Raw genomic sequence first — 23276 nt, forward strand, 5'->3', positions numbered from 1 at the left:
GACTTTTATTTTTCTTTTTCCTTGCAAAAACATTTCACTTTATTTTTTAATTAAATTGTACAGATTAAGGGTGAAATTAACGGTGGAAAAAGTTCGGAAATTATATTTCTTGACATGATTTTTTTTAGATGACAAAAAAAATGTAATTTTAACAGGGGTGTGTATACTTTTTATATTCTCTGTATGCATGCACAAATATGCATTCACTAAGAATATGTTCTGCACACACTCATTTATTACATAAAGCACAAAAAATTCCTCCCGTTCACTGTGTCCCTGCGCCTCTCCAAAAAGAAGTGGGAGCTGGGGGAAATATTTTGCACCCTGATTGCATTTGGCTATGTAGCTTAGAAGTTATATGTTTGTACATAGTGATTCTAATCTTGTAGATACAGTCGCGTACACAAGAGCCATATTGCAGTATATTCTTATATATAGGGGGCAATATTTTAGCATTTCCAGTCTAATACAAAGGAAACAGTATTATAATAGTTATATTCCTGTACATGGGGAGAGAGTATTTTTTTATACATTGTGGCAGTATATTCTTGTACATAGGGGGCAGTATTATAGTAGTTATATTCTTGTACATAGTGGGCAGTATTATAGTACTTATATGCTTGTTCATAGGGGGGCAGTATTATAGTAGTTACGGTATATTCTTGTACATAGGGGGGCAGTATTATAGTCGTTATATTCCTGTACATAGGGGCAGTATTATAGTCGTTATATTCTTGTACACAGGGGGCAGTATTATAGTAGTTATAATTTTGTACATAGGAAACTGTATTATAGTGCTTATAATCTTGCACATAGGGGCAGTATTATACTAGTTATATTCTTGTGCATAAGGAGCAGTATTATAGTAGTTATATTCTTGTACATAGGGGCAGTATTATAGTTAGATTCTTGTACATAGGGGCAGTATTATAGTAGTTATATTATTGTATATAGTGGGCAGCATTATAGTATATTCCTGTACATAAGTGACTGTATTATAGTAGTTATATTATTGTACATCAGGGTCAGTATTATAGTAATTATATTCTTGTACATATGGGTAGTATTATAGTAGTAATATACTTGTACATATGGACAGCATTATAGTAGTTATATTCTTGTACATAGGGGCAGTATTATAGTAGTTATATTCTTGTACATATTGGACAGTATTGTAGTAGTTATATTCTTGTACATAGGGGGCAGTATTATAGTAGTTATATTCTTGTACATAGGGGCAGTATTATAGTAGTTATATTATTGTACATAGGGGACAGTATTGTAGTAGTTATATTCTTGTACATAGGGGGCAGTATAATAGTAGTTATATTCTTGTACATAGGGGCAGTATTATAGTAGTTATATTCTTGTACATAGGGGACAGTATTATAGTAGTTATATTCTTGTACATAAGGAGCAGTATTATAGTAGTTATATTCTTGTACATAGGGGCACTATTATAGTTACATTCTTGCACATAGGGGCAGTATTATAGTAGTTATATTATTGTATATAGAGGGCAGCATTATAATATATTCTTGTACATAAGTGACTGTATTATAGTAGTTATATTCTTGTACATCAAGAGCAGTATTATAGTAGTTATATTCTTGTACATATTGGACAGTATTGTAGTAGTTATATTCTTGTACATAGGGGCAGTATTATAGTAGTTATATTCTTGTACATAGGGGCAGTATTATAGTAGTTATATTATTGTACATAGGGGACAGTATTGTAGTAGTTATATTCTTGTACATAGGGGGCAGTATAATAGTAGTTATATTCTTGTACATAGGGGCAGTATTATAGTAGTTATATTCTTGTACATAGGGGACAGTATTATAGTAGTTATATTCTTGTACATAAGGAGCAGTATTATAGTAGTTATATTCTTGTACATAGGGGCACTATTATAGTTACATTCTTGCACATAGGGGCAGTATTATAGTAGTTATATTATTGTATATAGAGGGCAGCACTATAATATATTCTTGTACATAAGTGACTGTATTATAGTAGTTATATTCTTGTACATCAAGAGCAGTATTATAGTAATTATATTCTTGTACATAGGGGCAGTATTATAGTAGTAAGAGAGAGGGTTTTTTTATACATTGTGGCAGTATATTCTTGTACATAGGGGCAGTATTATAGTAATTATATTCTTGTACATAGGGGACAGTATTGTAGTAGCTATATTCTTGTACATAGAGGCAGTATTATAGTAATTATATACTTGTACCTAGGGGACAGTATTATAGTAATTATATTCTTGTACATAGGGGACAGTATTATAGTAGTTATATTCTTCTACATAGCGGACAGTATTATAGTAGTTATATTCTTGTACATAGGGGACAGTATTATAGTAGTTATATTCTTGTATATAGGGAGCAGTATTATAGTAATTATATTCTTGTACATAGGGGACAGTATTATAGTAATTATATTCTTGTACATAGGGGACAGTATTATAGTAGTTATAATCTTGTACATAGGGTGCAGTATTATAGTAGATATATTCTTGTACATAGGGGCAATATTATAGTAGTTATATTCTCCTACATAGCGGACAGTATTATAGTAGTTATATTCTTGTACATAGGGGCAGTATTATAGTAGTTATATTCTTGTACATAGGGGACAGTATTATAGTAGTTATATTCTTGTACATAAGGAGCAGTATTATAGTAGTTATATTCTTGTACATAGGGGCACTATTATAGTTACATTCTTGCACATAGGGGCAGTATTATAGTAGTTATATTATTGTATATAGAGGGCAGCACTATAATATATTCTTGTACATAAGTGACTGTATTATAGTAGTTATATTCTTGTACATCAAGAGCAGTATTATAGTAATTATATTCTTGTACATAGGGGCAGTATTATAGTAGTAAGAGAGAGGGGTTTTTTTTATACATTGTGGCAGTATATTCTTGTACATAGGGGCAGTATTATAGTAATTATATTCTTGTACATAGGGGACAGTATTGTAGTAGCTATATTCTTGTACATAGAGGCAGTATTATAGTAATTATATTCTTGTACATAGGGGACAGTATTATAGTAATTATATTCTTGTACATAGGGGACAGTATTATAGTAGTTATATTCTTCTACATAGCGGACAGTATTATAGTAGTTATATTCTTGTACATAGGGGACAGTATTCTAGTAATTATCGTCCTGCGCATTATACTCCTGTACTTTGAGAGCAGTATTATATTACTCATTGCTGGTGTTAGTAGGGACGCTGAATGGTTTTGTGAGTTAGAAGAGCGGTAGTCAGTTCTATTCCTCTTTTACTGTTGTCAGCTCATTTAATAGATATCACTCTCATGGCATAGGGTGACAATAAATGCAGGTATTCTGGGACTTCTCATATAATTGGTTACTGAGATGAGGCAAGTAAATCACTGCACATCTTTCCGTACCATTTCGCACTATTTTTGGCCAATTGTATAAAATACATTGATCATATATGCCAATAGCATTTCTTATACAGGGTTAACTTCTCTCATGCTGAATATACAAGCCCACTGCTTTGTGGAGCATCAGACCCTCTTGCTGCCCCTCCTCACCCCCCTGCCGCAGTCAGCTACTCCCATCCTGCTGATGATTGGCTAGAAGTTTCTATATTTGATCTATAGTAGCCCAAACTGCTCAAACAGCTGGATGTCAGGGACAGTGACAGGAGGCAGAGCAGAGAGCAGCAGATAATAGAGAGATAAGTAGATAATAGATAGATAATAGAGAGATAGATTAGATCTAGACTTTCTCTAGTGGACTACACGGTTCATTACCAGAGGACACCCCATATTGTGTGCGCCCACTTCTGTCCACAGGATCTGCCTAGCTGGAATGCATAGATCTGAGTCAAATTACTGCAGAGAGGAGACTACTCTGGGTCAAGGTGGTGGAAGTTCATGGGTCCCACCTCCGGCCACTGCTCCTGATCCTGGCCGAACCTCCAACTCTCCCATAGCTCAGGTCAGTCCGGCTCCAAGCCCCCAGTCTGGATATGGCGGATACAGCTCCTCTGATGAGAAACCTGGGGACCCTCGCATCAGGCGCCCCATGAATGCTTTTATGGTGTGGGCCAAGGATGAAAGGAAGAGACTGGCACAGCAAAACCCGGACCTACACAATGCTGTACTGAGCAAGATGTTGGGTGAGAATGAGTTCTGTGATGGGATGGGGAGGAAAGCTGGCAAGAATTGTTCCATACCACCATAGATAATGCAGGACACGCTGACTATAGGAATGGGTGGCATAGGGGTGAGGGGGTGTAACTGCAGAGACTGGCAGAGTACGGAGACAGCGGGCAGGATGGCACAGAGAGACTGGATGTACCGGCATAGAGTATTAAACTGTGTATATAAGTGCTTAAGTGTCATGAATATTATTCTGCTCTGTCTATCTATCCCTCTATCTATCTATCTATCTATCTATCTCCTATCTATTTATCTATCTAGGATTCTATCTATCCCTCTATCTATCTATCTATCTATCTATCTATCTATCCCTCTATCTATCTATCCCTCTATCCCTCTATCTATCTATCTCTATCCCTCTATCTATCTATCTATCTATCTCCTATCTATTTATCTATCCCTCTATCTATCTATCCCTCTATCTATCTATCTATCTATCTATCTATCTATCTATCCCTCTATCTATCTATCCCTCTATCCCTCTATCTATCTATCTCTATCCCTCTATCTATCTATCTATCCCTCTATCTATCTATCTATCCCTCTATCTATCTATCCCTCTATCCCTCTATCTATCTATCTCTATCCCTCTATCTATCTATCTATCCCTCTATCTATCTATCTATCCCTCTATCTATCAATCCCTCTATCTATCTATCTATCCCTCTATCTATCTATCTATCTCCTATCTATTTATCTATCTAGGATTCTATCTATCTATCCATCTATCTATCATCCATCCATCATTCTATCTATCATTCTATCTGTTATCTATCTATCTATCTGTCTCTCTATCTATCCCTCTATTTATCTATCTATCTATTTATCTATCTATCTATCTATCTATCATCTATCCATCCATCATTCTATCTATCATTCTATCTGTTATCTATCTATCCCTCTATTTATCTATCTATCTATTTATCTATCTCCTATCTATTTATCTATCTAGGATTCTATCTATCTATTTATCTATCTATCTATCTATCTATCATCTATCCATCCATCATTCTATGTATCTATCTATCTATCATTCTATCTGTCATCTATCTATCCATCTATCTATCTATCCATCATTCTATATATCTATCCCTCTATCTATCTATCTATCTATCTATCTATCCATTATTCTATCTACCTATCCCTCTATCTATATATCATCTATCTATCTATCTATCTATCTATCTATCTATCTATCCATCATTCTATCTATCTATCTATCTATCTATCTATCTATACATCATTCTATCTATCCATCTATCCATCATTCTATCTATCTATTTATCTATCTATCTATCTATCTATCTATCTATCTATCTATCTATCTATGTATCTATCTATCTATCTATCTATCTATCTATCTATCCCTCTATCTATCCATCTATCCATCATTCTATCTAGCTATTTATCTATCTATCTATCTATGTATCTATCTATCTAGCTATCTAATATATCATTCTATTAATTTTATCAAAACTACAACAAGCAGCCCAGTAAGTGACGCATTGCTATATTCATGGTCTCAGCCCCTACATCACACTGCTCTCACACAGCAAAATCCTGATGACAGATTCCCTCATCAGCATCAGAGGTCTCTCCTTTGCCCTTATGGCTGCTATATATCAGTGCTGGTAAAATGTATCTGACTGTTCGTTCACAAAGGACTGCCTGGACTTGACACTATTGTAGCTGTACCTTAGCCATAAGCTAGGTCAAGCCAGGTTTTCATAGGCGAGGCACATTCTAGGGTTAGTCTAGAGGTAAATAGTGCTCATGCCTGCAGAACTGAATCATATCCCCCATGCGGCTGCTCGCTGCCAGTCATCAGGGCAGTGCAGGGAACAGTGGTAGTCATCACTTACTATAAAGTGGGCATCATATAATCAATCCCCCGCATAGTGATTGACAGCCTGCTCGTATGCGTGCAAAGCAGGCTGTCAATCAAACTGCTAGGTAGTGATTACAGCGCACATTGTATAGTGAGCAGTGACTGTAACAACTGCCTGAACTGCCCCAGCAGCTGCTGGGAGAATACAAGTTCATTGTCTCCCTGTATCGCTGCTCTAGTAGCCATCTATTCGATTATACTGATATTTACTTATATCTGCAGGCACATAGCAAGTCTGGGCATGACGGATTCTCTTTACACCTGCAATAAGCAGTGAAGGAGCTTAACACAAAGTATATTTGAAGTGTTAAGTGTTATTTACATGAATCAAAAAATATGTACAATTGTTGTTGTAGTTATAGTAGTTATATTCTTGTACATGGGGGCAGTATTATAGTAGTTATATTCTTGTACATAGGTGCAGTATTATAGTAGTTATATTCTTGTACATAGGTGCAGTATTATAGTAGTTATATTCTTGTACATAGGTGCAGTATTATAGTAGTTATATTCTTGTACATAGGTGCAGTATTATAGTAGTTATATTCTTGTAAATAGGGGGCAGTATTATATTAGTTATATTCTTGGAAATAGGGGGAATTATTATATTAGTTATATTCTTGTACATAGGGGGCAGTATTATAGTAGTTATATTCTTGTATATAGGGGTCAGTATTATAGTACTTATATTCCTGTATATAGGGAGCAGTATTATTGTAGTTATATTCTTGTATATAGCAGCAATATTATATTACACTAGTTATATTCTTGTATATAGCGGGCTGTATTATAGTACTTACATTGCTATACATAGGGAACAGTATTATAGCAGTTAGATTCTTGTACATAGGGGCAGTATTATAGTAGTTGTATTTTTGTACATAGGGGATAGTATTATAGTAGTTATATTCGTGTACATAGGGTGCAGTATTATAGTAGTTATATTTTTGTACATAGTAGATATTATAATAATAGTTACATTCTTGTACATGTACATTGGAGACAGTATCATAGTAGTTGTATTCTTGTATATAGTGGTAGTATTACAGTAGTTATATTTTTCTACATAGTGGATATTATATTAATAATTACATTCTTGTACATAGGAGAAAGTATTATAGTAGTTATATTTTTGTACATAGTGGTAGTAGTATAGTAGTTATATTTTTGTACATAGGAGGCAGTATCATAGTAGCTATATTTCGATCATAGTTATTTATTGTATCACTATCTATTGTAGTAGTTATATTCTTGTACATTAGGGCAGTGTTATTATGGTAGTTACAATTTTATCCATTGAGGTCAGTATTATATTAGATATATTCTTGTCCATAGAAGGTTAAATTATTCTAGTTAAACTTTCATAGAAGTGTTTATTATATTAGTTATTGAACACATAGGTAACATTAATGTTTCATTTTCGCAGGTCAGTCATGGAAAAGTCTGACTTCAATAGAGAAGCGCCCCTTTGTGGAGGAGGCGGAACGTCTTCGTGTGCAACATCTTCATGATCACCCAAACTACAAGTATCGTCCACGTAGAAAGAAGCAGGCCAAGAAGATGAAAAGAATTGAGTCTGTCCCACTGCTGAGACCTGAGGGATACTCCGGAGGACATGCACCTTCCAACCTCACCCACTTCAGAGAACTGCAGCCTTTGGCTTCCAACGACTTGGAGAGTTATGGGTTGCCAACTCCAGAAATGTCTCCACTGGATGTTCTGGAGCAGGGTGAGCCAGCCTTTTTCCCACCTCATATGCAAGAGGATGCTGAGCCCATGTCCTTTAGATCCTACCAGCATGGCATTGAGTATGGCCATGAGAAGACGCTGAGAGAGCTCTCCATACCATACTCTCCCTCGCCATCTCATATGAGTACTATCCTTAGGACTCCACCGTCCTCTGCATTCTACTACAACCCTCAGGGTGGTACTCCAACCTGCACTCCACTAGGCCAGCTCTCTCCGCCTCCTGAAGCACCCCAGCTGGACACCATGGATCATCTGAATCCATCTGACCTATGGATAGATGTTGATCGCAATGAATTTGACCAATATTTGAATATGAGCAGGACTCAGGTTTCTATTCCTGGGTATCACTTGCCAATGACCAAGTTGGCCACTGCTAGGACTATACCCTGTGAGGAGAGCAGTCTGATTTCTGCTCTCTCTGATGCCAGCACCACTATGTACTATAGTCCTTGCATCACAGGCTGACAAGACTCCACAGACGAGCAAATGACTGGTGTCTATAGTGGCAGATGGGCACCAGTATGGGGCAGGCTCAGCCCTAGCTCAGCGATCAGCTGGGTGCCAAGTGCAGATTATCCCTCTGATGTAGGAATGTGGAATGGGGTCATTGGAGGACAACACTAGTATTTTTAATAGGGCACAAGGCAGCAAACAATATAAAGGACTGACCTTGGATATTACACAGTGCCGCTCTGCTCTCAGCATTGGATACAGCAGTAACTGCTGAGTATCTTTGTGTTGTATTTAAGGGGAACTAAAAGTTAAAAATTAGATTGTACTCAATAAAAGTTGTAGTAGAGAGTGTTAACCACCATGCTCAGATCTTAAGGTAAAAGCAGGTTACAGGTATATAGGACTGCCCTTAAAATGGGGAACATATTCCCTATGGGACAGTCACTATGGATTTGATAGATTGTTTAGAGTTGGAATTTATAATTTGTAAGTGATAGGTGGGGAACTTCATACATGAATCCATATCCTGCATTAATAAAAAGATGAGTTGCAATGTTCTGCTTCCATGTGCTAATATATTTCCTAAATAGTAAACTGAAACTGCAGTAATCAGTGATGTCATAACATGGGCGCTGACATCACTTCTTGCCGCTTTTTCTCTTCCTGATTGTCCAGTCTAACCATGAACATATGTGTTAAAGGAATTGTAAACTATATCTGTCACACTGTGACTAGTTGCCATCCAATAATTGAGATGAGATATTTGACATCCGACACACTGATGATACATAATGCTACCGTACTGAAACATTCTAGTAATTGTACACTGCCAAAGTTAAACCTTAAAGGGGTTGTCCAGTCTAAAATGACAAGTCTGCAATCATTCTATGTGACTGCAGACTTGTGAATCCTCACATTGCGCACACTGTCCACTGTCAGGATTCTCCAGCGTCACAGCCAGGAACGGCAGTCACAAAGTCACCAGCGTGTGATATGCCACACCCAGCCAGAATCCAACTAGTATATGCGGTTTTGCTCAATGCAAGTGTACTGAGTGAGGCCGTGCCCATCTAGTCGGATTCTGGCTGGGAGTATACATATCACATACTTGTGGCCACATGTTCTTGGCTCTGACACCAGCGAATCCTGACAGCACACACTGTGCGGGATGTATGGATTCACAAGTCTGCAGTCACATAGAGTGACACATAGAGGGACTGCAGACTTGTGAATAGTCACATCAAGCACACTGTGCACTGTCAGGATTCTCCAGTGTCACAGCTGGGAACGGCAGTCACATGGCTTCGAGTATGTGTGCGCATACACACATATACATTCTGCCAGAATCCGACTAGTTTACGTGGTTTTGCTCAATGCAAGTGTACTGACTATACATATCACATACTTGTAGCCATATGTTCCTGTCTCTCACCAGCGAATCCTGACAGCGCACCCTGTGCGCAATGTGAGGATTCACAAGTCTGCAGTCACATAGAGTGACACATAGTGTGACTTTAGACTCATTGTTTTAAACCACTGAAACAGTTGCCATACTTTTTCACAGAAGACCTCAACAGGCAGAGACAAACTTCAAATTTCTGTAACACTGCCCTCAACTATTATGACCCATTTGTACAACTGGTGTCCTCCTACCATACGTCGAAGAGTTAGCATTGGGCCCTCTATTACTTTGACACCCAGGTACATTCACAACCACTTTTCTTCCTTTAGTTATGTACCTATTGACAGCCATTCAAGATTATTGAATTGTATATTATCTTGTTGAAACAATGTTGCAACTTTTTGCAAACACAGGGACAGAAACAAATCATTGTATTAATTGCAGGTTATGAATTCCAATGTTATGTGTGACCAAGGAGTGAGAGTGAAGTTGTAGCGCTGACTGTCTACATGCCCAATCGTCTAAAAATAATACAGCCAGATGTAGCCTTATACTCCCTGATACTTTGCCCAGTCCTGATCCAGAACTGAGGATTAAAGTGACCCGTCCTTGACCATAGAGTTCGAACCCCGAGAACAGCAGGTCCATTTAACTCCCTGGCTGCCGGGATTCTGGGTAACACATTGCACTGGCTTATCCTGTGTCCTGAGAGGTTGAATCAGTATTGTATTCCATGTTATATGTGTTTTTTTTTACATTTGTATACCATGTAAAAGCTATTTGTAATTGTAACATTTCTTTATGTATCAAGGCCTTGACTGAGGAGAAAAAAAAACGAGGATTTTACTGGATGGGTAATATTTTATATATAATTTGGTTGAGTCAGTGTCCAAACTATACACAGACATGAGGTCACTAGGATGTCACACAGTCCAAGAATAGGTGATACAAGGAATTTCCAAATGTCCTAACAATAGTACACATCTATAATACACACATAAGCCCTGTGCATATACGCGTCCATACACACCGACACTGTAATCTTACATACATTATATAAGTACACATTATTTAAAAAGATATATACATAAACCTACAGTGTGTGTGTACTGTATATATATATATATATATATATATATACATATATATATACACATATATACAGTATACAGTATATATAAAAACACAATAACATACATACACTATATAAAAATCACACACAAATATATTATATCAATATGCGTACACTCATAGCATACAGTTTTCACACATATACATATGCAACCATCTGTATACACATGTATAATCACAGTGATACACTCATCCATAATACATACACACATCTATAGTACATACACCCATCTATAGTAAATACATACATATACACCTATAAAGACGTATACATAGACATAAACAAACATATTATGCATATATAAACATACATGTACACAATTGCAAACATGCATCCATGTATAATCTCAGAGATACACCCATGTATAGTAAATACACAAATATACACCTATACATACACAAATATAGATAGACATAGGTATATATATACAGGCAAGCATACATGCACACACACATTAATAGATCCACACTTATACAGACTTACATACATACATACGTATACATATACTGTGCATACATAAACATACATGTCCCAATATACATACACTGTACACAAACACACACAAAAACATATTTTATATCCATATTCGTACACACATAGCGTTCCGTTTTCACACATACACACATGCAAACATCTGTATACATATGTAATATCACAGAGATACACCCATCCATAATACATAGACACATTTATAGTAAATACATACATATACAAACATACACACATGTACATAGATATACATACATGTATGTAGATATATATGCAGGCATGCATGCACACACAGACATATATATATATATATATATACGGTATATATATATATATATAGCACACTTACTGTATGCAAAATTACATACACACATATACTGCGCATATATATCCATACATACATGGACACAATTGTAAACATGCATGCATGTATACACACATATACATACACATCCAGGAGTAACGTATTGTAATAGATGCAAAATTTAGGCTAAACTTTTACAACCAATCAACAGTTTGCTTCTGTACTCAGAAGGACGCCTCAAGGATCAGTATAGGGCTCCCAAATCACAGCCCCATTATAATCGCTCCCTCACTTGTCTCCCTATACCTTACACTACACCATTTTCAGAGCTCGGTTGGGGTAAGAGACTTTTTCAAAGTCAAAAGTCAAGTATTTGGGGAATTATTACAATGTTTCATAAAATAAATGGTGGATTTTATTTTTAATGACCAATCAAAAGAGGAGTTACACACGTTCTATATGTTACACTATAAACTGACTTCTGATTGGTTATTGATTGTAATGAGCTGATTGTTGATTGGTTGGTATAGTCTTGTGCAAATTTTCAATAAATCAGTCGACAAGCCTCAATGTTGCTCTACGTCTGAATTTTGTATCTTTTTGGTTTAATCCTCACGTTGGAAAATAAACTGTATGGAGGAGTTTATAAAACTTCTGGATGTTCTGTCATTCTTTCCTTTCCTCTTCATTGCTCAGCATTTCCCAGATTACATTGGTAGAAAACTTTGACCTATGACTTTTGGTATCGGAATTTTCGTTGACACAGGGTTTCTTAGAATTGAATATCTTTACTTTACAGCAATCCATTATGTAAAACAACGATAAACACTCTGGGCCTTAAAGGAGAAATAACGAACAAGAAAAATTTTAAAACAGAGTTTTAGTATTTTATTCTATGCCATTACCATCTATATGTCAAGAATGTCTCTGCACCTGTGGCCCCATCACAGTATCTGTTGTTTTGTGCTCTGTCCTTAAGTCTTGTCATAGAGGCTTTATATGGTCTAAAACAACAATTATAATGACCACACCTATAGATAAATCTAACCAAATGATGTGAATGGTGATAACTCACTCAATGGGGGTAAGTTATTATGTTCAGCCATGTTTTTTACATGCCGGTCTTAATAATGAGCATGTTGGAGTAAGATAGCTCTTAATAAATTTGATGGGTCTCTGACAATCAGTGGAATTGGGTAGGTTTGTGCCATAATTTACTCCAGTGTATGGAATAATTTATACTAAATGTGTTGGCCCTCTACAAGAGCCGTGAAAAAAGGTTAAAAAAAATAGTCACTGTATGGCATGTCCAACTTTGTGCCTTGTTTAAACCAGAAATCTGGTTTAGAAGGAATGATCAATTCCTAAGACAAGATGAAGGTATAAGAAGGTGGGTCCGGTGAACGTTAATACAAAGTGGACATCATTGTCATATTGTCCACTCTTGGATAAGAATTCCAGTGGTTTCTCATGAGGCAGAATTTGCCTTTGTTTGTCTCTTAAGGGGGCTTTACACGCAATGACATCGCTAACGAGATGTTATTGGGGGTCACGGAATTCGCGACGCACATACGACCTCGTTAGCGACATCGTTGCGTGTGAAACGCAGGAACGACCGTTAACGATCAAAATTACTCACCTAATCGTTGATCGTTGACATGTCGTTCTAATCCCAAATATCGTTGCTGTTGCAGGACGCGGGTTGTTCGTCGTTCCTGCGGCAGCACACATCGCTACGTGTGACACCACAGGAACGAGGAACAACATCGTACCTGCGGCCGCCGGCAATGAGGAAGGAAGGAGGTGGGCGGGATATTCTGGCCGCTCATCTCCGCCCCTCCGCTTCTATTGGGCGGCCACTTAGTGACGTCGCTGTGATACCGAACGAACCTCCCCCTTAGAAAGGAGGCGGTTCGCCAGCCACAGCGACGTCGCTAGGCAGGTAAGTACGTGTGACGGGAACTAACGATGTTGTGCGCATGGGCAGCGATTTGCCCGTAACGCACAACCAACGGGGGCGGGTACTTTTACCAGCGACATCGCTAGCAATGTCGCTGTGTGTAAACTGGCCTTTAGAGTTTGAATAAGGACATATCGTCCTATCTGACCAATGGCCTTGGCCAGAGCGATGACCACATCCTGATAGGTTGTCTTCTCCATTACCACACACATGACTCTTTGTGGAGCCCATCTACCCAAACTTTTAATTCCATGCTGGAGATAAATGATTTGAAGCTGGAAATAAGACTGGGTAAAATAGATGACGATCAGTTTAGTATCTCATCACAGTTCCCAAGACATAAACCTGATCCCAACACAGGCGCTCAGACCCAGACTCCTGCACTCTGGCATCAATCAGCTGGTCTGGCCTCCACTCTGCACTGTCCGGCACTATTTCAGATGCAGAAAGGGGTCCCTTACCTTTTGGGCCCCTGGGTGCCTGCATTGATTGCACCAATGATTAGTCTGCCCGTAAATAAAGGCCATACAAAGTGGACAAATGTTGTTTGAAACCATGATAATGGGGAGTTTGGACAACATTAGAATGTGTATGGGAGCCAACCAACTCTTCCCAGTTAGATTATGTCAGGAGAGATAAAGATCCAGTATGTCCAATTTCGGACTGCAGATCTTATTCTTCTTGGCTGGATAAACCGCCTCCAGACGAGTGTGGCAGCAACTCTCTTGTAGAGAACACACTAGGGTGAGTGCCTCTATGTCAGGCAAGGTAGCTGCCAGCCAAATGATTGGGCCATACAATTGTTGCACCAACAATTCTCTGGGTGCTCTAAGGGGCTCCTTACGCTGGTTTGGATGAGTGTACGTAATCATCCACACAGAAAAACAACAGATTTATTCATCTGCATAGTCATCAATATGTTATCAGTATGTCATTACACATCAATAATTAATACATTTTATGAGACCAAGTGTCAGTTTCCCATGTTAGTGTACCACCCCGGGGCTCGGCCGGCTGCCGAGCCGCTCGGATCCGTGCTCGTCGGTGGGTGGCTCGAGCTCCTCCACGGACCCGGGGGTCACGTTGCTCTGAAAGGGGGTTGGCGCTACTGTCGCGGGCGGAGGAGGGGACGCTGCGCTCTCCCACTGCTCGGGTCCGGCTGCTGCTACTGCTGCTCGGTGGCTCGAGCGATAGGCCGGATCCCGGGGACTCGTGCGGCGCTCCTCGCCCGTGAGTGAAAAGGGGTGGTTTGGTTTAGGGATATTGTCCGTGACGCCACCCACGGTTGTGGTGATTTTGGTGACACCACCGCTGCTCTGGACGGGAGTGGTGACAGGGAGCAGCTTTGTTGTTAATTCTCCCCTCCGTGGGTAGGGGGTTGGTTGTCCCGGGGCCCGGTGATGGGGTAGGGATGGATGACAGGCGGGTTGCGGGGGCCTGATGAGGTGCAGGGTCGCGGGGGCAGCGCTGTGCCACACGGCACGGTGGTACTCACTCAACCCAATGATGAGGACACAGTTCACAGTAAAACAAGCAGCTGGATGGACGGCTCCCTCGGACGGCTGCGGTGTCTCCCGGCAGGTTAGTGGTGACGGCCTTTCCCTGCACCTAGATACGGTAGTTGGTTCCGATGGGTTCCCACCGGTAACCCGCTCCCCGGCTTGGATGTGGGCTGGAGGAGCCCCTTTTGCCCGCAGGCGCTGGCCCTGAGAAACGGTTGCCTTGGCGGTGGCGGTGTCTCCCTCACTTGGTTGGACTGTTGCCTTCTGTCGGGACTTGACTGTTTGGAAACCCAGGAGGTCCCCTTCACTAACGGATTCGGCAATTTCACAGCGACTCCTAGCCTTGCCGGGGTCCGAAAAGCCCCTGCCAATGGTGCTGGCTTCTCTTTGCATACCAGTCCGGTACCGCCGGGCCACCGCCCGTCCACAGTCCTTACGGTAGACTCCAATCGGTCACTCCTGCAGACTGTCACCACCGTCTGCCAACCTTGCTGATCTGTCCGGGCCACACACCCGGACCAACTTCAGGCTGTTTTGCTGTCACTTCTCTCCTTCCACTTTCACTACTCCAACTGTCCTCTCCCTCTCCAAACCTAATCTAATCTGCACTGAACTCTGCTCCGCACTCAAGCTCTGCCTGAGCTAAACTGACTACAGCTTCCTGCCTCCAGGACTGTGAACTCCTCGGAGGGCGGGGCCAACCGCCTGGCCCACCCCCTGGTGTGATCATCAGCCCCTGGAGGAAGGCAACAAGGGTTTTGTGTCTGACTTTGGTGTGCCTGCTGGGAGTGTGGGGTGTGTTGGTGTTGTTCTCTGTAGCCCCTGGCTTGTCCAGGACACCACATTCCCCCTTAGTTAAATGCAGACCATCCGCGGGCTGCCCGTCCATCACCGGTTTTATTTTCACCAACTGAAAAAGATAGAAAACGGTAACAGACATACAATTATAATAACATTTTCCCACAACGGGAGGTACTCTTATTTAAACGTTACGGCTTCCGCTCTCTCCCACCCAAGCAACCTGGCCCTGATGCTGCCCCTAAGCAAATGGGCAGCACCCCTTGACCCCAGTCCTGCACAAGCTGCCCGAGCGGGTTCTGTCCTTTCCAGGGGACCCACGTCCATGAGGAACCCCTGAAACCCCCAGAGGATTGCCACCGGTTCCGGTGGTGGCTGGGCCCCAGCCTGCTCCACTGCGGGCCCTTCCTCCAATCTGCCTCTCCGGAGGCGGTAACGGTAGAAAGCCATAACAACCATTATTTACAGGCCACAAGTTTGTGGTTGCCTTGCAAGTTCTCAGGCATGTTCATAGTAGTTCCTATGTAAAGTGGTGAAGGGGGTCCCAACGGGGACCAGTTGCCGGCTACGACCGGTTCCAAATCACGGTTGACAATCAGGTGACTTCATCAGTTTCATTCATTTATCATCTTTTGCAAAACTTTCCATTTTCAAAACTTTAAAACTTTAACACACTGGTGGTCCCAATGGGGACGGTGACAACGGCATTCCACTGCCCTTACTCTGAGTCTTCTGCATCGGCTGGGGGAGGCGGCGCGGCACACACTCGGGCCTCATCGCTGCCCCTCAGCTTGGCGTCCAACGCAAACCACCCCCTCTCCCCGCAGTGCTGGGTGTACTGCACCAGATCTCCCGGCATCAGGTTACGGCCTGGGTGCTCTTCTGGCAGGTGGGCATTAACATCCCTCCGGGCTATAAAGACTTCGGCCTCCAGGCCCGGTTCATAAATGAAACCATAGCCCCGGCGGACATCAAACCACCTCACCTGCCCCTCATACAGCGGGCCCCGGACACGGAAGGTTGCCTGACGGAGGTTCTCTTTCTCCCGGATTGCACGGGCCACCAACTCCGGCTTCTTCCTTTCCCTCTCCTCGATTTCTGGGCCCAACGGTACCGGCTCCCTATCCCAGTACGGCGCTGCTGCGAGCTCCGGCGCACGGGTCGGGCCCCACGAGACCTTTTGGACACTGCCCACTGCTGGTGATCTGGGTGGAAGGTCCCGCGGTGACTTGGCCTTGGACGCCGCCTTGCAGAAGCAACCCGGCGCAACCTCAGCCGAGGTGTGGGGGATGGGCACAGGGGCTTTCCTCTGCTGGGCCTTCGGCACGGAGCGGGCTGTCGGCTCCGGCTCGGGGAATCTCTCAGGGGGTGCCTCCGGTTCAGGCTTCGGGGCTTTCCATGGTAGCACCTCCGGTCGGCTACGGGCTCCAGCTACAGCTCGGTCCACCTGGGCGGACATGCTGGGTATCAATACCGGTTGCGGGGGTAGCGGGCCTAGTGGCAGGGTCACGGCAGCCGGGACGGGTGGCGAGGGAGGCAGTAGGGCGAGGGGGTTCAGACCGGGTCCCGCAGCCACGATGACCGACCCACTAGGGGTACCGGGGCGTGGGTCACTCACCCTCCCTTCCGCAACTTCCTCCTCGCGTCTCCGCACGGTCGCTATGACCTCTGCTATGTCGGTCTCCCACTCCTCCAAGAGAAGCTGCATCTTGACCTGCAGCTGTTGTTGGAGCTATGCAGTCCGGATCTCCACCCACGCCGCGGTTCCAGGCGCGGGGGCTACGGTGCTTCGGGACGGCATGTACATCTTGCTGGCGGCCTCTCCCAGGAACAAGATGGCCGCAGGGTCCTGGCATCCCTGCTTTTATAGCCACGCTCACATGCAACTAGCCGCCATTTCGTCCCCCTTAGTCTCTTTCCGGCCCCTCCTCTATCGGGGCGGGGTTTAGGCCTTCGCGCCTCCACTGCTCGAGGAAACGCTCGAGCGGGAACTTTTCGCGCCCAAGATGGCGGCTTCTGCAATTTTTCGGCCGGACACCTCCGGCGGTAACAAGGCGCACCTCTATCCAACGGCAGAGCGGTAAGATCCTGTTCATGACGCCAAGTTGTCGCGGGCGGCAGAGGGGACGCTGCGCTCTCCCACTGCTCGGGTCCGGCTGCTGCTACTGCTGCTCGGTGGCTCGAGCGATAGGCCGGATCCCGGGGACTCGAGCGGCGCTCCTTGCCGTGAGTGAAAAGGGGTGGTTTGGTTTAGGGATATTGTCCGTGACGCCACCCACGGTTGTGGTGATTTTGGTGACACCACCGCTGCTCTGGACGGGGATCCCGGGAGTGGTGACAGGGAGCAGCTTTGTTGTTAATTCTCCCCTTCTGGGTAGGGGGTTGGTTGTCCTGGGGCCCGGTGATGAGGTAGGGATGGATGACAGGCGGGTTGCGGGCCCTGATGAGGTGCAGGGTCGCGGGGGCAGCGCTGTGCCACATGGCACGGTGGTACTCACTCAGCCCAATGATGAGGACACAGTTCACGGTAAAACAAGCGGCTGGATGGACAGGTCCCTCGGACGGCTGCGGTGTCTCCCGGCAATTAGTGGTGACGGCCTTTCCCTGCACCTAGATACGGTAGTTGGTTCCGATGGGTTCCCACCGGTAACCCGCTCCCCGGCTTGGATGTGGGCCGGAGGAGCCCCTTTTGCCCGCAGGCGCTGGCCCTGAGAAACGGTTGCCTTGGCGGTGGCGGTGTCTCCCTCACTTGGTTGGACTGTTGCCTTCTGTCGGGACTTGACTGTTTGGAAACCCAGGAGGTCCCCTTCACTAATGGATTCGGCAATTTCACGGCGACTCCTAGCCTTGCCGGGGTCCGAAAAGCCCCTGCCAATGGTGCTGGCTTCTCTTTGCGTACCGGTCCAATACCGCCGGGCCACCGCCCGTCCACGGTCCTTACGGTAGACTCCAATTGGCCACTCCTGCAGACGGTCACCACCATCTGCCAACCTTGCTGATCTGTCCGGGGGACACACGCGGACCAACTTCAGGCTGTTTTGCTGTCACTTCTCTCCTTCCACTTTCACTACTCCAACTGTCCTCTCCATCTCCAAACCTAATCTAATCTGCACTGAACTCTGCTCCGCACTCGAGCTCTGCCTGAGCTAAACTGACTACAGCTTCCTGCCTCCAGGACTGTGAACTCCTCGGTGGGCGGGGCCAACCGCCTGGCCCACCCCCTGGTGTGATCATCAGCCCCTGGAGGAAGGGAACAAGGGTTTTGTGTCTGACTTTGGTGTGCCTGCTGGGAGTGTGGGGTGTGTTGGTGTTGTTCTCTGTGGCCCCTGGCTTGTCCAGGGCGCCACACTACACGTAGGGACTTCGGTGGGGAGGTCCACGGCCGGAGCAGCGGTGGTTTGCAGGGGGATTTAAGTTCATGACGCCACCCACGGGTTGTGGTGAATGGATGGACACCACCACTGCCGTTGACTAGGCTCCTGGGGACGGTGTTGCGCAGCTTGGTGTTGACCCCCTCCGTGGGTAGGGGATGATGGTCCTGGGGGCTCGAGGGAGGTGCTGAGGTGAGGGAATGGATGCGTGCTGGGTTGCTGGTGCGGTGCGGCACGGCCCGAAGGCACTGGTGTACTCACTATGATAAAACACGCTGGAGTCTCTGGTAAAAAAAACGAGATGATGAACGGTGCCTGCAGCCGGCTGCAGCTTCCCCTTAACAGGTTGGTGGTTTCTGCCTTTTTCCTACACCTCTTTAGTGTAAACATTATGACTCCTATGCCTAAGCAACGGTAGTCCACTCCCCGGCTTGCTGTGTGTCGGGAGAGCCCTGTTTGCTCACAGACGCTGGCCCTTTGGGTCTCTATGCCTTGGCGGTGGCTTTACCCTAATGGTTGGGCTGTTGTCTTCAGTCGGGTCTTGTGTGGAAAAGGTCCTAAAGTCCAGTCCTCAATCAGTTGATTTGACTTAGCCTAGTTGTTTCTGGGTCTCGTCCTGGGTCTGAGTACCCCTCCTGGTGCACCGGTTTCCAATCGGTTCCCCGGTTGGGTACCAGCGGGCCACCGCCCGTTCCCGGTCCCTACGGTTCCACCGGCTGTAATCCCAGCTCCTGCAGGCGGCCACCACCGTCTGCCTCTTTGCCAAAGGTGACTGGGATCCAACTTATTCCTTATTTATTTGGGCTCCAACCCAGACACCTGGTGTAGACTTTGGTAGGCCTGAGCACAGGTCTGCCCTTGAACTTGACTCTCCTCACTTCCGTCCACTGTCAAGACCAATCTAGACTGTTTTTCCGCCTCCGGGCCTGTGAACTCCTCGGTGGGCGGAGCCAACCGCCTGGCTCCGCCCCCCTGGTGTGGACATCAAACCTGGAGGGTGGTGACAAAGATTTGTAGTTTGGCTGCTGTCACCTTTCTAAGGGGACGGAGTGTGTGTGTGCATGGGACTACCTAGGACGACCTGACTAGTCCACGGCGTCACTTTAGCAATTGCAAAGTTTCCATAAAAAAACCCAGATGCCATATTGGTGGTGTCTATATCACATCCTTCATTCTAATACCAGTGACTCGCCCACCCCAGGGCTATGGGACACCCGGTGCCGGGCCGGACTAGTCCGGTGGTAGTCAGTGGTGGCTGGGCCCGGCTCCGTGGCCCTGGTGGGTGTCAGTAGAATATGTGGCTGATGACTTTAAGTTTGTGTTCGTGACGCCACCTGTGGTATGCGGCTATTAAGCCGCCGCTGCTGTGTAAGGCCTCCGGGGTGATGAAGTGGCAGCAATGGTGGTACTGCTCCCCACAGGTGGAGCGGTGCCCCGGGACACAGTTGGTGCTTGTGGAAGTCTATGGTGTTGTGTGACTAACACGGTGCAGGGCCGACAAGCAATGAAAGAAACAGGCACAAACAGTAATCTCTTTACCTTTTCCTCTTTTACTCGGCAGAAGTTTAGTCCAGGGAGACCGTCACAGATGGTAAAGATGGTCCGGCCGGCCTGGAAGTGCCTGGGGTGATCTTTGGCCAGTTGAGTATGAGGCCTACTCCCTAATCTTTCTTTGCTGTTTTAGGACACTGCACTTTGGGTTAGCAATTGCCCTCTTGCTGCTGGGACTGGTGGTTCGTCCCTTTTTCTGTGTGGTAGACTGCGCAGGCCCTCTCTGGTGCTTCTCTGCTGGAGTCCACACCGGGCCCTTGGGATGCAGCTGTACCTTCAGATTGCTTCTGGGCCAGGGGGCTTGCAGCTCTCCTGCCCTCCGGATTCAGCTACCAGGGATGGATTTTATGCCCTGGCAACCACAGACTCCGATGTCCGAGTCTCTTCTGTGCCTCTCTGCACCTCTTGCTTCACTGGGCCAAGCTATCCCAGCTCTAGGCCCCAGTTCTACAAGGCAGCACTACTCTCCGTCTGTCCTCTTTCACTCCTGTCTACAGACTAACCACTACTTCCTCCCTCCAGCCAGACTTAAGGAATCCTCCCTGAAATCCCAGGTTCAGAGCTCCCTCTGCTGGCCGGAGGAAGAACTGCGTTGGGTGTTAAACTTACTGGCCAATAGATCTCCCAATTACCTCCAGGCTCAGCATTAACCCTTTGGGAGGGCAATGCTGTTGTGGTGACCAGGTCCTGGGGCGCCACACCAGCATCTCCACATCTTTGATTCTATCTGTACAGCACCCCTCTTTTTCAAAATGTAGCATATCTTTCATGCAATCATTGACCCAGGTTCTTCTATATACCACTACAAATATACAAAATCATAATTTCCAACATTTCCAAATTTGGCACAGTCAAGAGTTTTTGGTAACAAACCTGGCAAATGCAGGCATATCCTGGTCCAAAAATCTGTGTTTTGAAGTACCCTTGAAGCACTTGAAGAATGGAATTAAATGCCCATATTTAACATAGTATGTATGAGAATATTAGTATCTGCCTTAAAAGAACCTGACACCAGGTTTTTCCAATATAAAGTACGGCCACCACTTTATGGCTACTTTGACAGAATTGTATAAAGCTGTACAGTGGGCATGATATACTGTTAAATATTGGACACCCCTGGTCAAAATTGTTATTGTGAACAGTTAAGCAAGTTGAAGATGAAATGATCTCTAAAAGGCATAAGGATAAAGATGACACATTTCCTTTGTATTTTACGCAAACAAAAAATGATACAGTGGAACCTCAATTAACGAGTAACCCGGTTTGCGAGTATTTCGCTATACGAGCAAAGCTTGCTGTAAATTTGTAACTCAGTTTACGAGCAAGCTTTGCCGTACAAGCAAATACTCACCGCACACACTTCCGGTTCCGTACTTCCACCGCGCTCTAACCTTGCTCTTGCAGTCCGCACAAACACACACAAACACACACAAACACACACAAGCACGCACGCACGCACACACACATATTATGATCACCATACCTTCTGTTCCATCGCCGGCCTCCCGATTCTTGTAGTTCGCTGCTACAGGATGTATATCGGATAACCATCTCGATGAGGGAGGAACTTCCGCTGTCAGCCGCTACTCAAAGGCAGCGCGCTGACCAATCAGAGGTAAGCTGCTAATGCCTTTGACGTCAGCGCGCTGGCAGCGGAAGTTCCTCCATCGTCGCGATGGTTACTCGATACACATCCTGTAACGGCAAACTACAAGAACCAGTAGGCCGGCGAGGGAACGGAAGGTAAGGTGAGCATAATATGTGTGTTTGTGCGTGTTTGTGTGTGTGTGTTTGTGCATGTGTGAAATGACACAATAGGGGACCAGGATGGGACATTGAACAAGTTGTGGAACGAATTGCAATGATTTCCTATGAGAAATCTTGCTTTGCTAGACGAGTAACTTGGTTTACAAGCGCACTCCCAGAACGGATTGTTCTCGTAAACCAAGGTTCCACTGTATTCTTATTTTTTACATTTTAAAAATTACGAAAAGAAAAATGGGCCGATACAATCGTTTGGGCACCCTTGGAGATTTGGATGCTTAGATAACTTTGACCAAGGTTTCAGACCTTAATTAACCTGTTAGGGTTATGGCTTATTCACTATTATTAGGAAAGGGCAGGTGACGCGAATTTCACAGCTTTATAAAACCCAGCCTCCTCTCAACAGCAGCCATGGTTTCTTCTAAGCAGCTGGCTAGCACTCTGAAAATGAAAATGGTGGAGGTCCACAAAGCAGGAGATGGCTATAAGAGGATAGCAAAGCATTTTCAAGTTTTCCTTTCCTCAGTTCAAACTGTAATTACGAAATGGCAGTTATCAAGAACAGCGGAGGTCAAGATAAGGTCTGGAAGACCAAGCAAAATTCCTGTGAGAGCTGCTTGTAGGATTGCTACAGAGGCAAATCAGAGCCCCTGCTTGACTACAAAAGACTTTCAAGAAGATTTAGCAGGC

General features: G+C 44.4%; 1 protein-coding gene across 1 annotated transcript; it reads left to right on the forward strand.

Annotated features, from left to right (window-relative positions):
* The first annotated feature begins 3691 nt into the window (after window positions 1-3691).
* On the forward strand, window positions 3692-12276 carry SOX18 (SRY-box transcription factor 18). The gene is made up of 2 exons (XM_075350465.1): window positions 3692-4180; window positions 7538-12276. Exons 1-2 carry the CDS (start codon window positions 3871-3873, stop codon window positions 8323-8325), a joined length of 1098 nt encoding a protein of 365 aa, XP_075206580.1. The 5' UTR covers window positions 3692-3870; the 3' UTR covers window positions 8326-12276.
* Window positions 12277-23276: the final 11000 nt, after the last annotated feature.

This window comes from Anomaloglossus baeobatrachus, chromosome 5, assembly GCF_048569485.1.
Source record: "Anomaloglossus baeobatrachus isolate aAnoBae1 chromosome 5, aAnoBae1.hap1, whole genome shotgun sequence".
NCBI lineage: Eukaryota > Metazoa > Chordata > Amphibia > Anura > Aromobatidae > Anomaloglossus > Anomaloglossus baeobatrachus.